The following is a 24,605-nucleotide window of genomic DNA, read 5'->3' on the forward strand; positions in this document are numbered from 1 at the left end:
TGGGGATGGGGCCCGGCTCTGGTGGGGATGGGGCCCGGCTCTGACTCTGGTGGGGATGGGGCCCGGCTCTCTGGTGGGGATGGGGCCCAGCTCTGGTGGGGATGGGGCCCGGCTCTCTGGTGGGGATGGGGCCCGGCTCTCTGGTGGGGATGGGGCCCGGCTCTCTGGTGGGGATGGGGCCCGGCTCTCTGGTGGGGATGGGGCCCGGCTCTCTGGTGGGGATGGGGCCCGGCTCTGGTGGGGATGGGGCCCAGCTCTCTGGTGGGGATGGGGCCCAGCTCTGTGGTGGGGATGGGGCCCGGCTCTCTGGCGCTGTGAGGCAGCGTCACCTTTGGGAAACTTTACCCGCTTACAATATTTCCTGCAAATGTCCGCAATAGATTTCTCGGGTCTTTTCCAATGTCTTTGGAAAGTCCCGGAATGATAACGATTGTTGCAGACCTGATCAACGGCAGCTGGGAAGTGTGTGATCCAGCATCATCAGAGACCCCAGACAGACACAATGGTACAAAAGTGGGTGGTTTTGCAAATAGTGAAGATGGTTGTGAACGATTGCAGCAGGATCTGGATCGATTGGCCAGGTGGGCGGAGGAATGGTTGATGGAATTTAATACAGAGAAGTGTGAGGTGTTGCATTTTGGGACGTCTAACAAGGGCAGGACCTACACAGTGAATGGTAGGCCTCTGGGTAGTGTTGTAGAGCAGAGGGATCGAGGAGTGCAGGTGCATGGTTCCTTGAAGGTCGAGTCACAGGTAGATAAGGTGGTCAAAAAGGCTTTTGGCACTTTGGCCTTCATCAGTCAGAGTATTGAGTATAGAAGTTGGGAGGTCATGTTGCAGTTGTATAAGACGTTGGTGAGACCGCATTTAGAATATTGTGTTCAGTTCTGGGCACCATATTATAGGAAAGATATTATCAAGCTTGAAAGGGTTCAGAAAAGATTTACGAGGATGTTGCCAGGACTAGAGGGTGTGAGCTACAGGGAGAGGTTGAGTCGGCTGGGTCTCTATTCCATGGAACGTAAGAGGATGAGGGGTGATCTTATAGAGGTGTACAAAATCATGAGAGGAATAGATCGGGTAGATGCACAGAGGCTTTTGCTCAGAGTAGGGGAATTGAGGACCAGAGGATATAGGTTCATGGTAAAGGGGAAAAGATTTAATAGGAATCCGAGGGGTAACTTTTTCACACAAAGATTGGTGGGTGTACGGAACAAGCCGATGCCTGACCCACAGAGGTTTTGTTTTGTAAACCAGCACCTGCAGTTCCTGGTATCTCCAGCTTATTTACAGGTTGCTTAGCAGAAAGATGAAAACAAGATTAACCCGCGAGGAAATCCTGACAATCGACATTCCATCTACACCTCACTCTGCCTCGGCAAGGCCAGCAGCATAATCAAGGACCAGTCGCCCCCTGGCCACTCCCTCTTCTCCCCTCTCCCATCAGGCAAGAGGTACAGAAGTGTGAAAACGCACCTCCAGATTCAGGGACAGTTTCTTCCCAGCTGTTATCAGGAAACTGAACCATCCTACTACAACCAGAGAGCAGTGCTGAAGTACTTTCTACCTCATTGGTGACCCTCGGACTATCCTTGATCGGACTTTGCTGGGTTTACCTTGCATTAAACGTTATTCCCTTTTCATGTATTTGTACACTGTAAATGGCTTGATTGTAATCATGTATTGTCTTTCTGCTGACTGATGAGCATGTAACAAAAAGCTCCTAACCCCATTCTCCTGCCTTCTCCCCATAACCTCTGACACCCACACTAATCAAGAATCTATCCCTGCCTTAAAAATATCCACAGACTTGGCCTCCACAGCCTTCTGTGTCATTGAATTCCACAGGTTCACCACCCTCTGACGAAAGAAATTCCTCCTCATCTCCTTCCTAAAAGAATGTCCTTTAGTTCTGAGGCTGTGACTTCTAGTCCTAGACTCTCCCACTAGTGGAATCATCCTCTCCACATCCACTCTATCCAAGCCTTTCACTATTCTGTATGTTTCAATGAAGTCCCCTCTCATTTTTCTAATCTCCAGTGAGTACAGGCCCTCATCATATGTTAACCCACTCATTCCTGGGATCATTCTTGTAAACCTCCTCTGGACCCTCTCCAGAGCCAGCACATCCTTCCTAAGATATGGAGCCTAAAACTGCTCACAATTGGAGTAGTGCGGTTGTTTTAGGAACAAGACCTTCATAGTTAAAGGCAGATGCTGGTTTATATCGAAGTGTTTGAGCAACTCAGTGGGTCAGGCAGCATTTCTGGAGATTTATTCACAAAATGCTGGAGTAACTCAGCAGGTCAGGCAGCATCTCGGGAGAGAAGGAATGGGTGACGTTTTGGGTCGAGACGTCACCCATTCCTTCTCTCCCGAGATGCTGCCCGACCTGCTGAGTTACTCCAGCATTTTGTGAATAAATCGATTTGTACCAGCATCTGCAGTTATTTTCTTATAGCATTTCTGGAGAAATGGGATAGGTGATGTTTCGGTTCAGAACCATTCTTCAGGCTGGAGTCGGAAGAACAGAGTCTGAAGAAGGGTCTCGACCCAAAACGTCACCCATTCCTTCTCTCCAGAGGTGCTGCCTGTGCCGCTGAGGTACTCCAGCATTTTGTGCATATCTTCAGCTAAACCTTTCCTATCCATGTACCTGTACAAGTATTTTTAAAATATTGTTATTGAACCTATTGTTATTGAACCTACTCCTCTGACACCTCATTCCCCATAACATTACCCTCTGTGCAGAATTTGGCTAATTATATTGTTGATAACGCTGGCAAGTTGATAAATGTGTCATGAAATTAATTAACTGACGTTAACTGACTCTTGATTATGACGGGTGTCAGGGGTTATGGGGAGAAGGCAGGAGAATGGGGTTAGGAGGGAGAGATAGATCAGCCATGATTGAATGGTGGAGTAGACTTGATGGGCTGAATGGCCTCATTCTACTCCTAGAACTTCTGACCTTTTGATGTAAGCACGTGTGCCAGCTTTACTAGAGTGAAGGTATTAGGTAGTGAAGTTGCAGATGGCCAGAGTGGACTCCAAACACCGGCTGCTGGATAGTTGAAGTGTTGACCATTCAGCAAGAGCTCATGATGTGCAATGGGTGGGTGGAACTAGAGGCACACGCAGGGCGATGAGAAATTATATCACACTGGCTGAGCCTGGGTGATTTAACAATCTGCATCAGAAGTTTGTGGAGGCCAAGTCTGGATATTTTTAAGGCGGAGATTGGTAGATTCTTGATTAGTGCGGTTGTCAGGGGTTATAGGGAGAAGCAGGAGAATGGGGTTAGGAGGGATAGTTCAGCCATGATTGAATGGCGGAGTAGACTGGATGGGCCGAATGGCCTAATTCTATTCCTTAAGACCTGATGCATCAGACTTTCAGAAATGTTTAAATACATCATTAAAAATATTCATGAGGCCTTGAAGCATTTGATCAGACTTATTCAGAGAAATGCCAATGCATCATGGGCAGCACGGTGGCACAGCGCTAGAGTTGCAGCCTCACAGCGCCAGCGACCCGGGTCCCATCCTGACTATGGGTGCTGTCTGTACGGAGTTTGTACGTTCTCTCCGTGACCTGCGTGGGGTTTAGTTTAGAGATACAGTGATGAAACAGGCCCTTCGGCCCACCGAGTCCTCACCACCCAACGATCCCCAGACTAACACTACCCTACACACACTAGGGACATTTTACACATATACCAAGCAATTAACCTACAAACCTATACGTCATTACAGTGTGGAAAACCCACGCAGGTCACGGGGAGACGTGCAAACTGTACAGGCAGCACCCGTAGTCAGATTCTAACCCGGGTCTCTGGCACTGCAAGTGCTGGAAGGCAGCAACTCTATCGCTGCACCACTATGCATCCCGGGTTTTCTCTGGGTGCTCCGGTTTGCACCCACACTCCAAAGACCTACAGGGTTGTAGGTCAATTGGCTTGGTAAAATTGTGAATTGCCCCCCTTGTGTGTGCGGGAGATGGCTCGTGTGTGGGAGAGTGCTAGTGTGTGGGAGAGTGCTAGTGTGTGGGAGAGTGCTAGTGTGGTGTTAGTGTGTGGGAGAGTGCTAGTGTGGTGCTAGTGTGCGGGAGAGTGCTAGTGTGTGGGAGAGTGCTAGTGTGATGCTAGTGTGTGGGAGAGTGCTAATGTGTGGGAGAGTGCTAGTGTGTGGGAGAGTGCTAGTGTGTGGGAGAGTGCTAGTGTGGTGTTAGTGTGTGGGAGAGTGCTAGTGTGTGGGTGAGTGCTAGTGTGGTGTTAGTGTGCTAGTGTGCGGGAAAGTGCTAGTGTGTGGGAGAGTGCTAGTGTGTGGGAGAGTGTTAGTGTGTGGGAGAGTGCTAGTGTGCGGGAGAGTGCTAGTGTGGTGCTAGTGTGTGGGAGAGTGCTAGTGTGTGGGAGAGTGCTAGTGTGGTGCTAGTGTGGTGCTAGTGTGCGGGAGAGTGTTAGTGTGTGGGAGAGTGCTAGTGTGTGGGAGAGTGCTAGTGTGGTGCTAGTGTGCGGGAGAGTGTTAGTGTGTGGGAGAGTGCTAGTGTGTGGGAGAGTGCTAGTGTGTGGGAGAGTGCTAGTGTGCGGGGATCATTGGTCAGCGCGGAGTCGGTGGGCTGAAGGCCTGTTTGCACGTTGTATCTCTAAACTAAACTAAACTAAGCTAACACACAGAGTGGGTTGGTAATACAGGAGGTCAATGAACAATTGCATTCTTTATATCAGACTGATGTGTTGAACTGCTGATATTGGATTATGTACAGTACCAGGAAAAATCTCAACAATTTGGTGGCTGCTTAACGATGTTAACGATCATCTGTCTGTGTCGATTGCTTCGCCACTGTTGCAGAGGACTGAAAGCTTGGGATCAATTATCAATAATGCCCAGTGAGTCACAGAGTCATTTAGCTCCGTGAGATCTGTGCACTTACCAACGAGCGAGTGATGGAGGTGCGTGACTGGGAAAATGTCATCCAAACGGCTTCAGTTCAATGCAGCTCTGGGCCAGTGACTTTGTTGCTAACGGGTGCATTACTCTGGGCCAGTGACTTTGTTGCTAACGGGTGCATTACTCTGGGCCAGTGACTTTGTTGCTAACGGGTGCATTACTCTGGGCTGGTGAGTTTGTTGCTAACGGGTGCATTACTCTGGGCCAGTGACTTTGTTGCTAACGGGTGCATTACTCTGGGCCAGTGACTTTGTTGCTAACGGGTGCATTACTCTGGGCTAGTGACTTTGTTACTAACGGGTGCATTATGATCACAAACTGAATCATCAGCTGACGAGGGAATATCTGAAATGTTCACCCATAGTTCTGAGCGATTTCACATGAAGTACAGACGATCATCCCTTCTCTCATCTCTGCTGGCCATGTGAAGGATCGCTCCAATTAATCGCAGCCTCTTGCTCTTTCCACATCGTTCTGGTGCGATTTCAGCTGGAGTTTGTATGTTCTCCCCATGACCGCATGGGTTTTCTCCGGGTGCTCCGGTTTCCTCCCACATTCCGAAGACATCCTGGTTGTGGGTTCATTAGCTTCTACAAATTGCCCCTAGTGTGCCGGATGTGAAAATAGGATAACATAGAATTAGTGTATGGGTGATCGGCGGGCGGCATGGACTTGGTGGGCCGAAGGGCACGTTTCCACGCTGTATCTTTAAATCACTAAAGGGTGGCTTGGTGGTGCAGTGGTAGAGTTGCTGTCTTACAGCACTTACAGCACTTACAGCGCCAGAGACCCAGGTTTGATCCTGACTGCAGGTGCTGTCTGTACGGAGTTTGTACGTTTTCCCCAAGATCGTGTGGGGTTTTTGAGATCTTCGTTTCCACCCACACTTCAAAGACGTACAGGTTTGTAGGTTAATGGGCCTGATATAAATGTAACATTGCCCCTAGTCTGTGTAGAATAGTGTTAGAGTGCGGGGATCGCTGGTCGGTGCAGACTCAGTGGGCCAAAGGGCCTGTTTCTTCGCTGTATCTCTAAACTAAATTAAACTAAATCTAAAAACTAAAACACTGAAGGAAACTGGTGGAGGAAGTCAACAGGTACAGAAGATGCCACCTGACCCAATGAGTTCCTCCAGCACTTTGTTTCTGCTCCAGATTCCAGCATTGAATTGAGTTTAGTTTATTGTCACGTGTACTGTGGTACAGTGAAAAGCTTTTGTTGCGTGCTAACCAGCCAGCAGAAAGACAATACATGATTACAGTCCAACCATCCATAGTGCACAGATACACGATACATGAATAACATTTAGTGCAAGATAAAGCGTGTAAAGTCAGATCAAAGATAGTCCGAGGGTCACCAATGAGGTAGATAGTAGTTCAGGACTGCTCTCTGGTTGTGGTGGGATGGTTCCGTTGCCTGATAACAGCTGGGAAAAACTGTCCCTGAATCTGGAGGTGCGTGTTTTCACACTTCTGTACCTTTTGCCCGATGGGAGAGGGGAGATGAGGGAGTGGCCAGGGTGCGACTCGTCTTTGATTATGTTGCTGGCCTTGCCGAGGCAGCGTGAGGTGCAGATAAAGTTAATGGAAGGGAGGCTGGATTGTGTGATGGTGTGGGCTGCGTCCACAGTCTCTGTGTCTCCCGCTCCTCCAGTAGGTCTCCTCGGCATCCTCCAGGACCCGTGATGTAGACCTCCATCAGGTCGACAGGGGAATGGTCTGCAGCATTCCAGTCCACACCTCACAAAAAGGCGCAGCATCATTTTCTTAGCTTTTGTCCACAGTGCACTATTAAAAAAAGTCAAGCATGTTTTGTACCTTTTAACAACCATCTCAGTTTGTGCTGACACATTCAGCGACTTGTGCATGAACACTCCAGCACTTTTTGTTCCTGTTCCCCCTGGAAAATTAGACCAATTAATTCACAAAACGGAATAGTTTGTTCTTCTCGACATTAAATTTCAACTGCAAGGCCAAAACATCACAGATCACTTTGAGAGGTTGAATGTAAGGAGAGTGGGTGGCACGGTGGCACGGTGGCACAGCGGTGGAGTTGCCGTCTCTCAGCGCCGGAGACCCGGGTTTGATCCGGACTATGGGCGCTGTCTGTATGGAGTTTGTACGTTTTCCCCGCGACTGAGTGGGTTTTCTCCGGGTTCTCCGGTTTCCTCCCACATTCCAAATACGCACAGATTTGTTGGTTAATTGGCTTCGGTAAAATTGTAAATTGTCCCTTGTGTAGGATAGTGTAAGTGTGTAGGAATCGCTGGTCGGCACGGACTCGGTAGGCCCGAAGGGCCTGTTTCCGCGCTGTGTCTCTAAACTAAATTAGAAGTAGATAGGCTGTTAAAGAAGGCAGATGGTATGCTTGCCTTTATTGCTAGGGGCTTTGAGTATTAGAGTCAGGAGGTCATGATGCAGCTTTGTTGGGCTTTGGTCAGGCTGCAGTTGGAGTATTGCGGGCAGTTCTGGCCACTCCATTACAGGAAGGATATGGAGGCTTTGGAGAGGGTGCAGGGGAGGTTTAGCAGAATGCTGGATAGATTAAAGAGTTTCAGCTACCGGGAGAGGTTGGACGGACCGGGACTGTTTTTTATCGAACATCAGAAGATGAGGAGAGATTTGATAGAAGTATATATAATTATGAGAGGCATGGATAAGGTGGACAGTCAGAATGTTTTTCACAGGGTGGAAATGTCCAACACTAGAAGGTGCTGCTATAAGGTGAGAGGGGGAAAGTTTCATGGAGATGTGTTTCACACAAAGGGTGGTGGGGGCTTGGGATGCATTGATGGAGGTGGCAGATACGATAGTGGCATTTAAGAGGTTTTTGGAGAGGCAGATAGAAGCACAGGGAGTAAGTAGAGGGATATAGATGGTGTGCAGGCAGATGAGATCACGGCATCATGTTCAGCACAACATTGTGGGCTGAGCCTGTGCTGTAGTGTACCTGTGGTTCCTGTGCTGTAGGGTACCTGTGGTTCCTGTGCTGTAGTGTTCCTGTGGTTCCTGTGCTGTAGTGTTCCTGTGGTTCCTGTGCTGTAGTGTGCCTGTGCTGTAGTGTGCCTGTGGTTCCTGTGCTGTAGTGTGCCTGTGCTGTAATGTTCCCGTGGTTCCTTGTGATTCCTGTGCTGTAGTGTTCTATGTTCTATATCTCTCTCCATCTGAGTATTCCCAGCATGTTCTCCCTTTGTCTCTGACTAGCATGTTTTATGTGTATCTGCACATTTCCTCAGTCTGTTTACATCTCTTTCATATCCAACGGTGTCACCCTCTTCATTTGCTACAGTTCTCAGTGCAATTTATACCCATTCCATGATGGCTCAGTTCAGTTTATTGTCACATGTAACGAGGTGCAGTGAAAAACTTTTGTTGCATGTTATTCAGTCAACAGAAAGACAACACATGATTACAATCGAGCCACATACAGTGCATTGATACATGTTAAGGGAATAATGTTTAGTGCAAGGTAAAGCCACTAAAATCCGATCAAAGATAGTCCGAGGGTCATCGAAGAAACATAGAAACAAAAATTAGGTGCAGGAGGAGACCATTTGGCCCTTCGAGCCATTCATTGTGATCATGGCTGATCATCCACAATCAGTAACCCGTGCCTGCCTTCTCCCCAGATCCCTTGATTCCACTAGCCCCTAGAGCTCTATCTAACTCTTTTTTAAATTCATCCAGTGAATTGGCCTCCACTGCCTTCTGTGGCAGAGAATTCTACAAATTCACAACTCTTTGGATGAAAAAGTTTTTTTCTCACCTCAGTTTTAAATGGCCTCCCTTTTATTCTTAGACTGTGGCCCCTGGTTCTGGACCTCCCCAACATTGGGACCATTTTTCCTGCATCTAGCTTGTCCAGTCCTTTTATAATTTTATAGGTCTCTATAAGATCCTCTCTCAATCCTTCTAAATTCCAGTGAATACAAGCCTAGTCTTTCCTCATATGACAGTCCCGCCATCCCGGGGATTAACCTCGTGAACCTACGCTGCACTGCCTCAATAGCAAGGATGTCCTTCCTCAAATTAGACCAAAATTGCATACAATACTCCCGATGTGGTCTCGCCAGGGCCCTGTACAACTGCAGAAGGACCTCTTTGCAATACTCAAATCCTCTCAGTGGTAGATGAAACAGATGCTCGATGGGAGGTGAAACTGACCCTTGGGATTAACGGGCAGCGTGTACAATTTTTTTGCTGTGTGTATTAATCTGGCTGAAGCAGGTAACAATTTAGGGAGGATATTTTGGATGACTTGATTGGTTAACATTATAAACATTTCCCTTTCTTTGAACGGTGAGCAGTCTGATCCACCTCTGATCAGCTTGCCTCTGTCATTGAAGCTAATTGGTTGGATGTTTCTATATAACGTATGAAAGGATTTCCTTGCTGGAGTTACTGAACGATCAGCCAGCATTGTCAGATCTCAATCTCACCTTCATCTCTCTGCCTTCTTAAGTGCTAGGAGCAGCATTAGGCCATTCGACCCATCACGTCCACTCTGCCATTCAATCATGGCTGATCTATCTCTCCCTCTCAACCCCATTCTCCTGCCTTCTCCCCATAACCCTCTTACTAATCAACTGTAGGGGGAGGTTTGCCTCTTTGGTTCGCAAGGAATGCCTTCCATCTTGGACTAAAAGAAGCAGGGCTAGGCCATTAAATGGGGAATTATTTTATATCTTCCGTTCAGTTAATTTGTATTTGGACTGAAAGTTTTCAGTATCTTTCAGTCTCCCTCTCATGTTAGCAAGGATTATAGAGAAAATGCAGGTAGGCGAAGATTAGTTAGTCATAATATCGTAGTCTTACTTTAGTTTAGAGATTCAGCATGGAAACAGGCCCTTCGGCCCACCGAGTCCTCACCGACCAGCAATTCCCATACACCAACACAATCCTCCCCCGGTATGGGCAAGTTGGGCCAAAGGGCCTGTTTCCACACTGTAGGACTCTGAGTCTATGACTGTGTACATACATTTTTGTATAATTTATTTTACACAGCTTTGAAATATTTCTGCAATGATATGAAAATGTATGGATATTACCACACTAGGAACAGCAAATGTTATTTGGCTGGGGAGATTGCTTTTATTAAGTGCCTTCATGAGATGGCGGATATTGAGTGACACTGGGTGATACAGAGGTCGGCGTTTACAGTTCTCTGACAATTCCTTCTGTTATCCAGGACAAGCCGAAGATTCTTCAGCGTGGGGCCAGGACTCAAGCGGCTCCCTGCAAGGAAGAGAAGTTCTTCAGGAACGTCAGGTAACTCATCGCCACAGACGACCGTGGAGCCAAGTCAGTGCATAATGTTATGGTGCAAATTGACAGATTCCTGATTAGTGCGGGATCTGGGGTTATGGGGAGAAGGCAGGAGAATGGGGTTGAGAGGGAAAGATAGATCAGCTATGATTGAATGGCGGAGTAGACTCGATGGGCCGAATGGCCTCATTCTGCTCCGAGAACTTATGAACATATTCATTTAGATTATTTTAGTGATACAGCACGGAAACAGGCCCTTCGGCCCACTGAGTCTGCACCGACCAGTGATCCCCGCAGATTAACACCACCCTACACACACTAGGGACAATTTTACATTAATATCAAGCCAATTAACCTCCAAACCTTACGTCATTGAAGTGTGGGAGGGAACCGAAGATTTCGGAGAAAACCCACGCAGGTCACGGGGAGAACATACAAACTCCGTACAGACAGCACCCGCAGGCGGGATGGAACCCGGGTCTCTGGCGCTGTGAGGCAGCAACTCTACCGCTGCTCAATTGTTTGCCTCATGTTCTTGTTTCTAGTTTATTGTCATGTGTACCAAGGTACAGAGAAAAGCTTTTGTTGTGTGCCCTCCAGTCAGCGGAAAGCCAATACATGATCACAATCGAGCCGTCCACAGTGTACAGATACATGATAAAGGAATAACGTGAATAACATTTTGTGCAAGATGAAGTCCAGTAAAGTCCAATCAAAGATAGTCCAAGGGTCTCCAATGAGGAAGAAGGGTCTCGACCCGAAACGTCACCCATTCCTTCTCTCCCGAGATGCTGCCTGACCTGCTGAGTTACTCCAGCATTTTGTGAATAGATAGTAGTTCAGGACTGCTCTCTAGTTTTTGACAGGATGTAGACAACCTGACTGGTCTTTAAATATGATAGACACAAAACGTTGGAGTAATTCAGCGGTTCAGGCAGCATCTTTGGAGAAAAGGAATAGGTGACATTTCGGGTTGTGAAAGAAGTGTCTCGACCCAAAAAGTCACCCATTCCTTCTCTCCAGAGATGCTGCCTGAACCACTGAGTTACTCCAGCGTTTCCTGTCTATCTTCGGTGTAAACCAGGATCTACAGTTCCTTCCTACACATTTGGTCTTGAAATGAATGCATTAATTCTACGTCTGTAATCTCGATGTCTTCCATAAAAACAAGCAAAATTAAACTTCTCTATTCAAAATGTGCAGTCACCTGACGATTAAATGCTGTCAGTGTCTTTCCTTTATATATCACGCTTCACATCCTGAGAGTTTGGAGATCGGCTGGGATGTATGGTGGAGCTTCATTGCAATGTCAATAGACAATGGACAATAGGTGCAGGAGCAGGCCCTTCGGCCCTTCGGCCCTTCGCGCCAGCACCGCCAACAGGTGGTGCCTGCCCTCTCCTCATACTCAACTATCTTTATAGCTCTATCCAGCTCTCTCTTGAATGCATTCGGAGAATTGGCCTCCACTGCCTTCTGAGGCAGAGAATTCCACAGATTTACAACTCTCTGGGTGAAAAAGTTTTTCCTCATCTCCGTTCTAAATGGCCTACCCCTTATTCTTAAACTGTGGCCCCTGGTTCTGGACTCCCCCAACATCGGGAACATGTTTCCTGCCTCTGGCGTGCCCATTCCCTTAATAATCTTATATGTTTCAATAAGATCCCCTCTAATCCTTCTAAATTCCAGTGTATACAAGCCCAGTTGCTCCAGTCTTTCAACATACGACAGTCCCGCCATTCCAGGAATTAACCTAGTGAACCTACGCTGCACCTTCTCAATAGCAAGAATGTCCTTCCTCAAATTTGGAGACCAAAACTGCACACAGTACTCCAGGTGTGTATTTCCATGCACGGCCTATTCAGGCATGGTAACAGCACACAAAAGGAAACGTGGTGCTGTCAATGTGTTGTTTAGCAGTGCTGGTTGAAGGTTAAATACCGAGCATTCTGGAGACGAGGAGCACTCTTGCGCCTTGCACTCATCATGCGGGATGTTTTCCATCCATCTGACAGGGGAGATGATTCTACACAAAGTATACAGTACAGCCTTCAGTACTGAGCACAGCCTGGAGATCAGCAGCCTGAACTGCCAGCTGCCTGGGGGGGAGAGAGAATGGCCTAATGTTCTTATCTCAGCTGCTGTGAGGGCTTCAGGCTGACGAGTTGCTGGAGGAGAGGAACACCTCTGTCCCCTGTCTCCATCAATAGTGTGGATGTGCAGTTAACCAGGGAGTACAAATACCTTGGAGTGCATCTGGACAGTAAACTGGACTGGTCCAGGAACGCTGAGGCCCTGTACAAGAAGGGACAGAGCTGCCTGTACTTTTAGAGAAGGCTCCGCTCCTTCAACGTCTGCAGTGAGATGCTGCAGATATTCTACCAATCAGTGGTTGCCAGTGCCATCTTCTTCGCTGCCGTGTGCCGGGGTAGCAGGGTGAAGGCCGCGGACGCCATTCTGATCAACAAACTCATCAGGAAGGCTGGCTCCGTCCTGGGGTGGAGTTGGATTCATGGGAGGTGGTCTTGGAGGGGAAGATGCTCCTCAAACTGTGGAGCATCCTGGACAATACAGCTCACCCCCTCCATGACACACTGGTCAATCTGAGGAGCACCTTCAGCAATAGGCTGGTCCCACCAAGATGTAGCACAGAACGCAACAGGAGATCCTTCTTCCCTGTGGCTATCAAACTGTACAACTCCTCCCTCTTCTGTTGTAGGGTCGAGTGACCATCCATGTCCTACAAAGATGCTGCCAGTCCTGCTGAGCTCCTCCAGCACTTTGTGTTTTTTGGTCAAGATTCCAGCATCTGCAGTTCCTTGCACTGACTGTTTGAATATTGTTACCTTCTTGTTTGTTTGTTCTTATTTAATAATCACCTCAGCGTGGCCAATTCACCAAATATCTCCTGGCATGGTGGCGCAGTGGTAGAGTTGCTGCCTTTCAGCGCCCGAGACCTAGGTTCGATCCTAACTACGGGTGCTGTATGTACAGAGTTTGCACGTTCTCCCCGTGACCTGCGTGGGTTTTCTCCGGGTGCTCCCGTTTCCTCCCACACTCCAAAGAAGTTCAGGTTTGTAGGGTTTTAATTGGCTTGGTATAATTGTAAATTGTCCCTAGTGTGTGTAGGATAATGTTAGTGTGCGGGGATCACTATTGGCACGGACATGGTGGGCCGAAGGGCCTGTTTCTGTGCCTAAACTAAACTATATTAAACTAAACTATATTAAACTAAACTATATTAAACCAAACTAAACTAAACCAAACTAAACTAGACTAAACTAAACTAGACTAAACATTCAATAGATGCAGCCCACTGGTGAAGTAGTCCTTTGTCCTGGTTAGCACACAACAAAAGCTTTCCACTTTACCTTGGTACACGTGACAATAAACTCAACTCAACTGAACTGAACTTAACTGCCTGGTACAATGAAGATAGACACAAAATGCTGGAGTAACTCAACGGGACAGGCAGCATCTCCAGAGAAAAGAAATGGGGGACGTTTCGGGTCGAGATTCTTATTCAGACAGAGTCAGGGGAAAGGGAGACATAATCTTATAACGTTATAATGTACTAATGATACGCTTTATTGTTGAATTTACTCGCACAATTAAACCGCGGTGATGTGTTGCATCCACACTAATGCCACAATTTATACACACAATTAACTCGCTGTGTCACAATGGCACATGGAGCCTGCTGTTGATGAATGAGGCAGTGACTCCAGCACTTTGTTCTGCTGCAGTATTAAAGTGAGTCTCACAGTGCAAGCTACTGAAGGTCAGAAGCAATGGGCTGACATTAGTTTCAGTTGGTCCATGCATGAGGAATTTACCCTCATCATCCAATGTTCCCGGTCTGTGCATTCAGCAATATCTGCGTCTCCACAAATTGGACAATCATTTATAATCTTGAGCGTTCCTGCCTGATGTACAGTATATACCCTTGGTGCACAGTTTGCCTGCTACAGAATGTGGCTGCAAGTTAAAGCAATCATTTCACTGCACTTGTTTAAAACAACCTGCAAATAGATTTCCCAGGTGACTACTGGACAGTGGTTTTTAAAACCATCAGTGAAGTCCTTGGGGTGACAGTGAGGCTTTGCCCGCTTGTAGCTGTATTTGGTGTAACAGATGGAACTTTGGGTTTAAATACAAACCAATCTGACATTATTGCATTCACATTACTTTTGGCCCGTAGGAGAATTTTGCTGGTCTGGAAATCTACAACTCCTCCATCTGCTGCTGCTTGGCTAGAGGACGTAATGTATTTTCTAAAACTAGAAAAGATCAAATTTACACTGTGAAAAAGTTTTATTCAGAATGGGAACCTTTTCTGTCATACTTTGAGAGTCTACAAGAACTACCCACTGACTGAGGACACTTGATTGTAGTTGGGGATCTGCCTTTAATTATGTTTTACTTTTATTTATTTACTTATTTTTGTTTACACAATTACCGATTACCTCACAGGATGGCTGATGCATAATGAATGAGAGAATCCTGAACCATCTGACATGTTGTAGATATGTATGGGCCTGCGCCTTGGAAGAATGTAATAATAATAATAATAATAATCCATTTATTTTATATAGCGCCTTATCACATGCTCAAAGCGCTTTACAAAAACAATTAACATAGAAACAAACAGACAAACTATCCTGACGGAAAAGCGGCGAATACACAACGCCAGCGTCCTCTCACGTCAGGGTCCGGCAGTAGACATTAAAAAGCACAAGACACACAGATATAATTTTTTACACAAAACAGCCATCACAGTGATTGCTCTAGGCACACCCTCACTGTGATGGAAGGCAAAGTCTTATCTCCTCCTCATTCTTCTCCCGTGGTGCCACGAGGCGATCGAGGCTCCCAACTTTTTGAAGCCCCCACCGGGCGATGGAAAGTCCCAGGGCCAAGCCGAGCAGGCCGATGAAAGTCCTGAGCCCCCACCGGGCGATGGAAAGTGCTGCGGCCGAGCCACGCAGGGCGATGAAGGGCCTGCGGGCGGGTTGATCGTACCTCGCGCTTCGGGGCGGTCGAAGCTGCTACGGCTGGAGCTCCCAAAAGCCGGTCGCCAGCTAGGGACCTGCGAACTCCCGATGTTGCGGTCTGCAGGGCCCACGGCCGAAACCTCCGAGATGGTAAGTCCAGGCCCTGCGACCGGAGTCTTTGAGGTCGATCCCAGCTGGAGGCCGCCGACTCCACGATGTTAGGCCGTAGCACGAACGGAGATACGACACGGTAAAGGTCGCATCTCCGTTGAGGAGGAGATTTGAAAAAAGGTTTCCCCCAACCCCCCCACCACCCCCCTACATACACAGAATTAAAAATAAAACAAAACGTACATTTAACAACGACAATGACAAAAAAACTGCCGGTGAGCCGCAGCTACAGAACACAGCCACGCCCCATGATGCTTAAAGACTCGGCATGTAGAGGTTTGCTGTCAAATTGTGCATTTGTATTTGTGATATGATGTATTGTGAACACATCAGTGCAAAGGGGTGTCCAGGGAGGGTTGGTGAGGGTTATTTTTGTTGTTATATATAAAAAACAAAATGGAGGGGAATGTAATGCATTACATCATTCGTATTGTATCTTTCCTTCAATAAAAATAAATATTTTAAAAAAAAAAGATTTCCCAGAATAGATACAAAAAGCTGCAGTAACTCAGCGAGTCTATGGAGAAAGGGTGTACGAAAATAACTGCAGATGCTGGTACAAATCGAAGGTATCACAAAATGCTGGAGTAACTCAACAGGTCAGGCAGCATCTAGGAGAGAGGGAATGGGTGACGTTTCGGGTCGAGACCCTTCTTCAGACTGATGTCAGGGGGGCGGGACAAAGAAAGGATATAGGTGGAGAAAGGAAGACAGTGGGAGATCTGGGAAGGTGGGAGGGGTGGAGAAGAGAGGGACAGAGGAACTATCTAAAGTTGGACTTGGACCACCTCCGACATCTCCCTACCGTTTCTGGACCTCACCATCTCCATCACAGGAGACAGACTAGTGACTGACATCTGGGATGAGGTGTTTCACACTAGGGCATCAGAGATGTCCTCATTCTTCAGGAAACGGGGCTTCCCCTCTTCCATTATAGATGAGACTCTCACTAGGGTCTCTTCTACATCCCGCAGCTCCGCTCTTGCTCCCCCTCCCCCCATTCGTAACAAGGACAGAATCCTCCTCGTTCTCACCTTCCACCCCACCAGCCAGCGTATCCAACAAATCATCCTCCAACATTTCCGTCACCTACAACGGGACCCCACTACTGGCCACATCTTCCCATCCCCTCCCCTTTCTGCGTTCCGCAGAGACCATTCCCTTCGTAACTCCCTGGTCCACTTGTCCCTTCCTACCCAAACCACCCCATCCCCGGGCACTTTCCCCTGCAACCGCAGGAGATGCAACACCTGTCCCTTTACCTCCCCCCTCAACTCCATCCAAGGATCCAAACAGTCTTTCCAGGTGAGACAGAGGTTCACCTGCACCTCCTCCAACCTCATCTATTGTATCCGCTGCTCTAGATGTCAACTTCTCTACATCGGCGAGACCAAACGCAGGCTCGACGATCGTTTCACTCAACACCTTAACCAACCTGATCTCCCGGTGGCTGAGCTATTCAACTCCCCCTCCCACTCCCAGTCTGACCTTTCTGTCATGGGCCTCCTCCAGTGCCATAGTGAGGCCCACCGGAAGTTGGAGGAACAGTACCTCATATTTCGCCTGGGCAGCTTGCAGCCCAGCGGTATGAACAGTGACTTCTCCAACTTTAGATAGTTCCTCTGTCAGTCTCTTCCCATCCCCCTTCCCAGTTCTCCCACTGACTTCCTGTCTCCACCTATATCCTTCCTTTATCCCGCCCCCCTGACATCAGTCTGAAGAAGGGTCTTGACCCAAAACGTCACCCATTCCCTCTCTCCTAGATGCTGCCTGACCTGCTGAGTTACTCCAGCATTTTGTGATATCTTCTCTGGAGAAAGGGAATAGGTGATGTTTCGGGTCGAAGAAGTCTGAAGAAGGGTCTCGACCCAAAATGTCACCTATTCCTTTTCTCAGAGATGCTGCAGTTTTTTCTGTCTATCATCAGTTTAAACCAGCGTCTGGTTTAGGATAGGATAGTGCGTGTGGTGTAGGATAGTGGTAGTGTGCGGGGATCGCTGGTCGGCGTGGTCTCAATGGAGATGGAATGCAGAAATTGGAGTTGCAAAGGGACTTGGGAGTGCTGGGGCAGGACTCCCATCTACCTTTGTATTGTAAGCAAATTTGTCCACAAACCAATCGCCCTCGTGTGCTTTGTCAATAGCTGAGACGTAGAGCTGGTCCCTGTGACATTCTGTGAGCTGCAGCTGGCCAACCTGAAAATAACCTCTTCACTGCTACTGCTTTAGACTTGTCAGCCAATTCCCTCTCATTCATCACTCCCAATCCTCGCTTGCTCTGTGTGCAGTAATCATTAACGTGATGTCTGATCGATGCCTTTTGAAAATGCAAGACGTCTCCCAACTTCTTTCTATCTGTCCTGCTCATCACATCCCCAGAGTATTTCAGTCTATTTGTCAAGCATGATTTCCCTATTGTGACATTGTCTGAAGACTACCAGCTTGTGTTATGCTTGACTAAATGTTCCTCTGAGATCTCAAACTATCTCTGTCTTGTTCAATTAACGCCTTTGCTCTCTGCCCTGCAACGACACGAACTATCAATCTGCAATACATAGCACATAGAAAAGACAGCACAAGAACAAGCCCTTCGACCCACAATGCCGGTGCATGATACCCAGACCAACATATCATCCATATCCTTACATTCCCCTGCATACCCACATACCTGTCAAATAATCTCTTCATCATAACCATCTCCATATCATATCTGCCTCGACCACCATGGATAAGACAGGTTTGGTGGGATATGGGTCAAATGTGGGCAGGTGGGATTAGTGTAGCTGGGACATGTTGGCCTGTGTGGGAAAGTTGGGCCAAAGGGCTTGGCTTCACGCTGCATCACTCTATGGCTCTATGACACCACCTAATCAGGGCGTTCCAAGGATTAAAAAAAACAAAACTTGCCACACACTTCTCCTTTAAACTTTGTTCCTCACACCTTAAAGCTATGTCCACTAGTATTTGATTTTTTTCATCTTGGGAAAAAAAGGTTCTGATTGTCTATGCCTCTCATAATTTTATACACTTCTATCAGCTCTCCCCGCAACCTCCAGCATTCCAGAGAAACCAGCCCAGAGTCTGAAGAAGGGTCCTGTCCCGAAACGAACCTGAAATCTGTTCACGTTCTCCAGAGATGCTGCCTGACCCGCCAAATTACTCCAGCATCCTTGTAGCTGGTACACACAAACCCAGGCAGCACTCCGGTAAACCTCCTCTGCACCCTCTCCAAAGCCCCTACATCCTGTGACCAGAATCACAACACTCCAAATGTGGCCTAACCAAACCAGGTTGTATCGTGACTACCTGCCTTAACCCATTAAAGCAAGCAAACCATAGTGCTTGTGTAGGAAGGTACTCCAGATGCTGGTTTAAATCGAAGGTAGACACAAAATGCTGGAGTAACTCTGCGGGACAGGCAGCATCTCTCGAGAGAAGGAATGGGTGACGTTTCGGGTCAAGGTCTTTCTTTACACTGAGAGTCCAGGGAGAGGGAGACATAGAGATGTGGAAGGGTAAGGTGTGAAAACGAGAGATGAAAGGGGATGCAGTGGAGTTTAATCAGGAGGGCAATGAAACTAGTCGGAGAACAAGGGTGGGGGAGGGATGGAGAGAGAGGGGATGGAAGGGTTACTTGAAGTTAGAGAAATCAATATTCATACCGCTGGGGTGTAAGCTGGCCAAGCGAAGTATGAGGTGCTGTTCCTCCAATTTGCATTCGGCCTCACTCTGACAATGAAGGACATATGTCTTCTTTAGTTTAGTTTAGTTTAGCTTATTGTCACCTATACTGAGGTACACTGCAAAGCTGTACCAGCTACAACTGAGTGTGGATTCCAGTAACAGATGTACAGCTTCTGGGTTCTACTATCTCCCTCCTTTATTGAATAGAGGCATTCACTGGATGTATTCAAGAGAGAGTTAGATATAGATGTATTCGAGAGACAATTAGATAGAGCTCTCAGGTCTAACGGAATCAAGGGATATGGGGAGAAAGCAGGAACGGGGTACTGATTTTGGATGATCAGCCATGGTCGTATTGAATGGCGGTGCTGGCTCGAAGGGCCGAATGGCTTACTCCTGCACCTTTTTTCTATGTTTTCATTACTTTGCAGCTTTTCAGAATCTGAGGAATTTTGCAAAATCACACCACCAACAGAGCCACCTAAAAACTTGCAGCCCATCGAGTCCAGAACCAGGGGCCACAGTCTAAGAATAAAGGGGAGGCCATTTAAAACTGAGATGAGAAAAGGCTTTTTCACCCAGAGAGTTGTGAATTTGTGGAATTCTCTGCCACAGAAGGCAGTGGAAGCCAATCCACTGGATGAATTTAAAAGAGAGTTAAGGGCTTGTCCCACTTAGGCGATTTTTATGGCGACTGCCGGCGACTGTCAAAGTCGTAGCAGATCGCCAAAATTTTCTTTTACCCGACGACAATGACCACGACAATGCCGAGTCAGGTCGAGATGACACCGTCTTCTGAAACATCGCAAAATTCCCACGCTAATCAATACTTCTCCGGTGTCCTGGTTTTCGCTGAAATCACTGACAAGTCGGGAAGTACTTGAGAGTTTTGAACTATAACATCTTGTATGGGTTACTTAAAAACCAAGCTTCACTGTAACAAGGAATAAACTGGATTTACTTCCAGTTTACTAATAGCTGTATTAAAATTTTTTTTTTTAAAGTGGTTAAGTGGATTTTTGTGAAAAGTGTGTGGGCATTCTTTGAAAATGTAAGGGAGGTGCTTATCTGGTTTCTGAGTTGCATATCTGGGTTGGGAGCCTATTTTAAATGTAATGGCTGAGGCCAAAAGCAAATTTCCACGCTTACCTGACCGTCAAACTGTCGCCTCCAATCTACCTGTCAAATGTCCTGATGGTAAATAGATTGGTTAAACACATGCATTTTATGGTATTTTGAAATGACTTTACTTATTTTAATATTATGTGCTTCTAAATGCATCTGTGACAACCTAGCAAACCTGGGGACAGCCTGCGACAGCGCCCGCAATAAGCAACGATACCTGGCGACAAGCCAGCTGTCGCCGAGAAATTTCTGACCGGATGATTTCTCAGCGACGCGCCGAGATCCACTACGATTTTTGGAAGAGTCCTCACGATCTTGCCCGCGACACCCTGGCGAACTGTCGGCAACAGCCTAGTTACCGGCAGTCGCCTTAAAATCACCTAAAGTGGGACAGGCCCTTTAGATAGAGCTCTAGGGGCTAGTGGAATCAAGGGATATGGGGAGAAGGCAGGCACGGGTTACTGATTGTGATTGTTCAGCCATGATCACAATGAATGGCTCGAAGGGCCTAATGGCCTCCTCCTGCACCTATTTTCTATGTTTCTATGTATAGCAAGTGAAAATGAAAAGAAAACTGCAGATGGAGTGTATTGTCATGTATTGTCTTTCTGCTGACTGGTTAGCACGCACGCAACAAAAGCTTTTCACTGTACCTCGCTCGGTATACATGACAATAAACTCAACTGAACTAAAAGAGAGCAGAAAAAAACCGTGTTAATTGACTCTTAAAGATAGCGGAGTCAAGGGATATGGGGAGAGGGCAGGAACGGGGTACTGATTGTGGATGATCAGTCATGATCACGGTGAATGGCGGTGCTGGCTCGAAGGGCTGAATGGCCTGCTCCTGCACCTATTGTCTATTGGCTCTGATGCAAACAATGTTGTTTAATTGATGCTTTTGATTTCTGGGCCCATGTTATCTGTTGAACTAATTTGAGGGAGGACATTCTTGCCATTGAGGGAGCGCAGCGTAGGTTCACAAGGTTAATCCCCGGGATGGCGGGACTGTCATATGATGATAGACTGGGTCGACTAGGCCTGTATACTCTTGAATTTAGAAGAATGAGAAGAGATCTTATTGAAACATATAAGATTATTAAGGGATTGGACACGCTAGATGCAGGAAACATGTTCCTGATGTTGTGGGAGTCCAGAACCGGGACCACAGTTTAAGAATAAGGGGTAGGCCATTTAGAGCTAAGATGAGGAAAAAGAATTTCATACAGAGATGTGAATTTGTGGAATCTCTGCGTCAGAAGGCAGTGGAGGCCAATTCACTGGATGCATTCAAGAGAGAGTCAGATAGAGGTCTTAGGGCGAACGGGGTCAGGGGGTACGGGGAGAGGGCAGGAACGGGGTACTGATTGTAGATGATCAGCCATGATCACATTGAATGGCGGTGCTGGCTCGAAGGGCCGAATGGCCTACTCCTGCACCTATTGTCAATGTATCTATGTATCTATGAACTCTCAGCCACACAGTTAGGTATTAGTTGTAGTTAGAAACAGTGAAAAAATAGGTGCAGGAGTAGGCCATTTGGCCCATTCAATATGATCATGGCTGATCATCCAAAATCAGTACCCCGTCCCTGCTTTCTCCCCATATCCCTTGATTCGGTTAGCTCTAAGAGCTCTATCTAACTTTCTCTTGAATACATCCAGTGAATTGGCCTCCACTGCCAATTTTCCTCATCTCAGTCCTAAATGGCCTACCCCTTAGTCTTAAACTATGACCCCTGGTTCTGGACTCCCCCAACATCGGGAACATTTTTCCTGCATCTAGCCTGTCCAATCCCTTAACAATTGTATACATTCCTATAAGATCCCCTCTCGTCCTTCTAAATCCCAGTGGATACAAGCCCAGTCGACCCATTCTAAATCCCAGTGGATACAAGCCCAGTCGACCCATTCTAAATCCCAGTGAGTACAAGCCCAGTCGACCCATTCTAAATCCCAGTGGATCAAGCCCAGTAGTTCAGTAGCAGGAACCCTCTCTGTCGGCTGAGGGTGTCATTACCATGGAAACACATTGAAAGCAGGGTTGTTGCCACATCGGGCTTGACGTTCACAATGGTCACTGGGGTCCAGCAGTCCCAGCTAACCTTTGCTGGTGTAAGATTCACAAGGTGGTCTGGCAGCCAAGGTTAGGCCTGCCGTGTTCGGACGGGGAATTGTTGCTGCCCTTTTGTCGGTCTCTTGGCAACCACTCGCTCAGTTCCTCGTCTTCATGTTTCATGCAGGACCTTTGGCTTTCCAAATAGTTTTGCTACCCCTGCATTGTTGAAGGAAACCTCTCGCAGACTCGGTGTGCTCTGGGCCCTCGTTTGTCTCGGTCCACTGCCTCACCTCAATTAATATTTTGCATTCGTTTCTTCTGCACCCTAAATATTTGCTTTCAATCCTCTCATTAAACCTTGTCCGGGCAGGCTCGAAACAACAGGTCTCAGGTTTCTGCTCTCTGAATGAATGAAAGATTGTAATCGCATTAGTTTGTTGCCTTGCTCTGCCTTTTGTTTAGCTGCCCTGTGTTACCTGCAGGCACGCACCTGTTTCTCCAGAGGCACCTGCCTGTGTCAAACCTCTTTACATTCAGCTGGTTGTACAGGACACATTGATCGCACCAATGTCCCAAACAGACTAATCTCTGTCACGGCAACAGGTAACTATGAGGGCAGAGAACTTCATAAGGTCATAAGTTCGAGGAGCAGAATTAGGCCATTCGGCCCATCGAGTCTACTCCGTCACTCAGTCATGGCTGATCTATCTCTCCCTCTCAACCCCATTCTCCTGCCTTCTCCCCGTAACCAGGTCACAGTGGCGCAGCGGTAGAGTTGCTGCTGTACAGCGAATGCAGCGCCGGAGACCCGGGTTCCATCACGACCGTCTGTACGGAGTTTGTACGTTCTCCCCGTGACCTGCGTGGGTTTTCTCCGAGATCTTTGGTTTCTTCCCACGCTCCAAAGACATACAGGCTTGTAGGTTAATTGGCTTGGTAAATGTAAAAATTGTCCCTAGTGGGTTAGTGTGAGGGGATCGCTAGTCGGCGCGGACCTGGTGGGCTGAAAGGGCCTGTTTCCACGCTGTATCTCTAAACTAAACCCCTGACACACGTAGTAATCAATGATTGACATGATTGAAGGGTGGTCGCAAAGACTCTAGAAAAATGAACTCCTGGAAATTCCTGACCCATCTCAATACCTGGAGGATGTCCTGGAGATGAAGAAAAAACAGGAAAAATCCTGTCCCTAGTGTGTGTAGGATAGTGCTAGTGTGCGGGGATCGCTGGTCGGCACGGACCCAGTGGGCTGAAGGGCCTGTTACTGTGCTGTATCTCTAAACTAAACTAAACTTGACTTGGAGTCAGCACTCATCTCTGTAACTGGATCTTCGACTTCATGACCAACAGACCCCAATCCGACTCCTCGTACACCCACCCATACTATTGTTATGAATATTTCGTTCAGCTGTTTGTCTGTACATGGTGTCGTCAACGGGAATTACGATGAAGAAGCTCATTTAGACTGCTCTGTGATGAACGCTTTGATTTTTGTATTTCAGTGATTCCATTGGGAACAACTATAGTCCCGCAGCCAGAGATGTTTCAACATCTTACATCTACAAACGCCTCAGTTTCATTGGTAAGATTCCCTTCCCACCGTGCAGAAGTGATGGGAGCAGAATTAGGCCGCTCGGCCCGTCAAGTCTACTCCGCCATTCAATCATGGTCTCTCTCTCGAAGGGTTTCGTCCCGAAATGTCACCCATTCCTTCTCTCCCGAGATGCTGCCTGTTCCGCTGAGTTACTCCAGCATTTTAGACAATACACAATAGGTGCAGGAGGAGGCCATTCGGCCCTTCGAGTCAGCACCACCATTCAATGTGATCATGGCTGATCATTCTCAATCAGTACCCCGTTCCTGCCTTCTCCCCATACCCCCTCACTCCGCTATCCTTAAGAGCTCTATCTAGCTCTCTCTTGAATGCATTCAGAGACTTGGCCTCCACTGCCTTCTGAGGCAGAGAATTCCACAGATTTACAACTCTCTGACTGAAAAAGATTTTCCTCATCTCTGTTCTAAATGGCCTACCCCTTATTCTTAAACTGTGGCCCCTAGTTCTGGACTCCCCCAACATTGGGAACATGTTTCCTGCCTCTAACGTGTCCAACCCCTTAATAATCTTATATGTTTCGATAAGATCCTCTCTCATGCTTCTAAACTCCAGTGTATACAAGCCTAGCCGCTCCAGTCTTTCAACATACGACAGTCCCGCCATTCCTGGAATTAACCTAGTAAACCTACGCTGCACGCCCTCAATAGCAAGAATATCCTTCCTCAAATTTGGAGACCAAAACTGCACACAGTACTCCAGGTGCGGTCTCACTAGGGCCCTGTACAACTGCAGAAGGACCTCTTTGCTCC

General features: G+C 47.4%; 1 protein-coding gene across 1 annotated transcript in view; it reads left to right on the forward strand.

Moving 5' to 3' along the window:
* Positions 1-420: 420 nt before the first annotated feature.
* Positions 421-24,605, forward strand: part of LOC144605046 (dynein axonemal heavy chain 3-like) — a 345,711-nt gene continuing 321,526 nt past the window's right edge. Inside the window, exons 1-3 of the mRNA XM_078420087.1 lie at positions 421-513; positions 10,137-10,216; positions 23,744-23,823. Coding sequence (XP_078276213.1) covers positions 421-513; positions 10,137-10,216; positions 23,744-23,823 — 253 coding nt within the window. The remainder of the gene's footprint in view (positions 514-10,136; positions 10,217-23,743; positions 23,824-24,605) is intronic.

Source organism: Rhinoraja longicauda, chromosome 23, assembly GCF_053455715.1.
Source record: "Rhinoraja longicauda isolate Sanriku21f chromosome 23, sRhiLon1.1, whole genome shotgun sequence".
NCBI classification, from domain to species: Eukaryota; Metazoa; Chordata; class Chondrichthyes; order Rajiformes; family Arhynchobatidae; genus Rhinoraja; species Rhinoraja longicauda.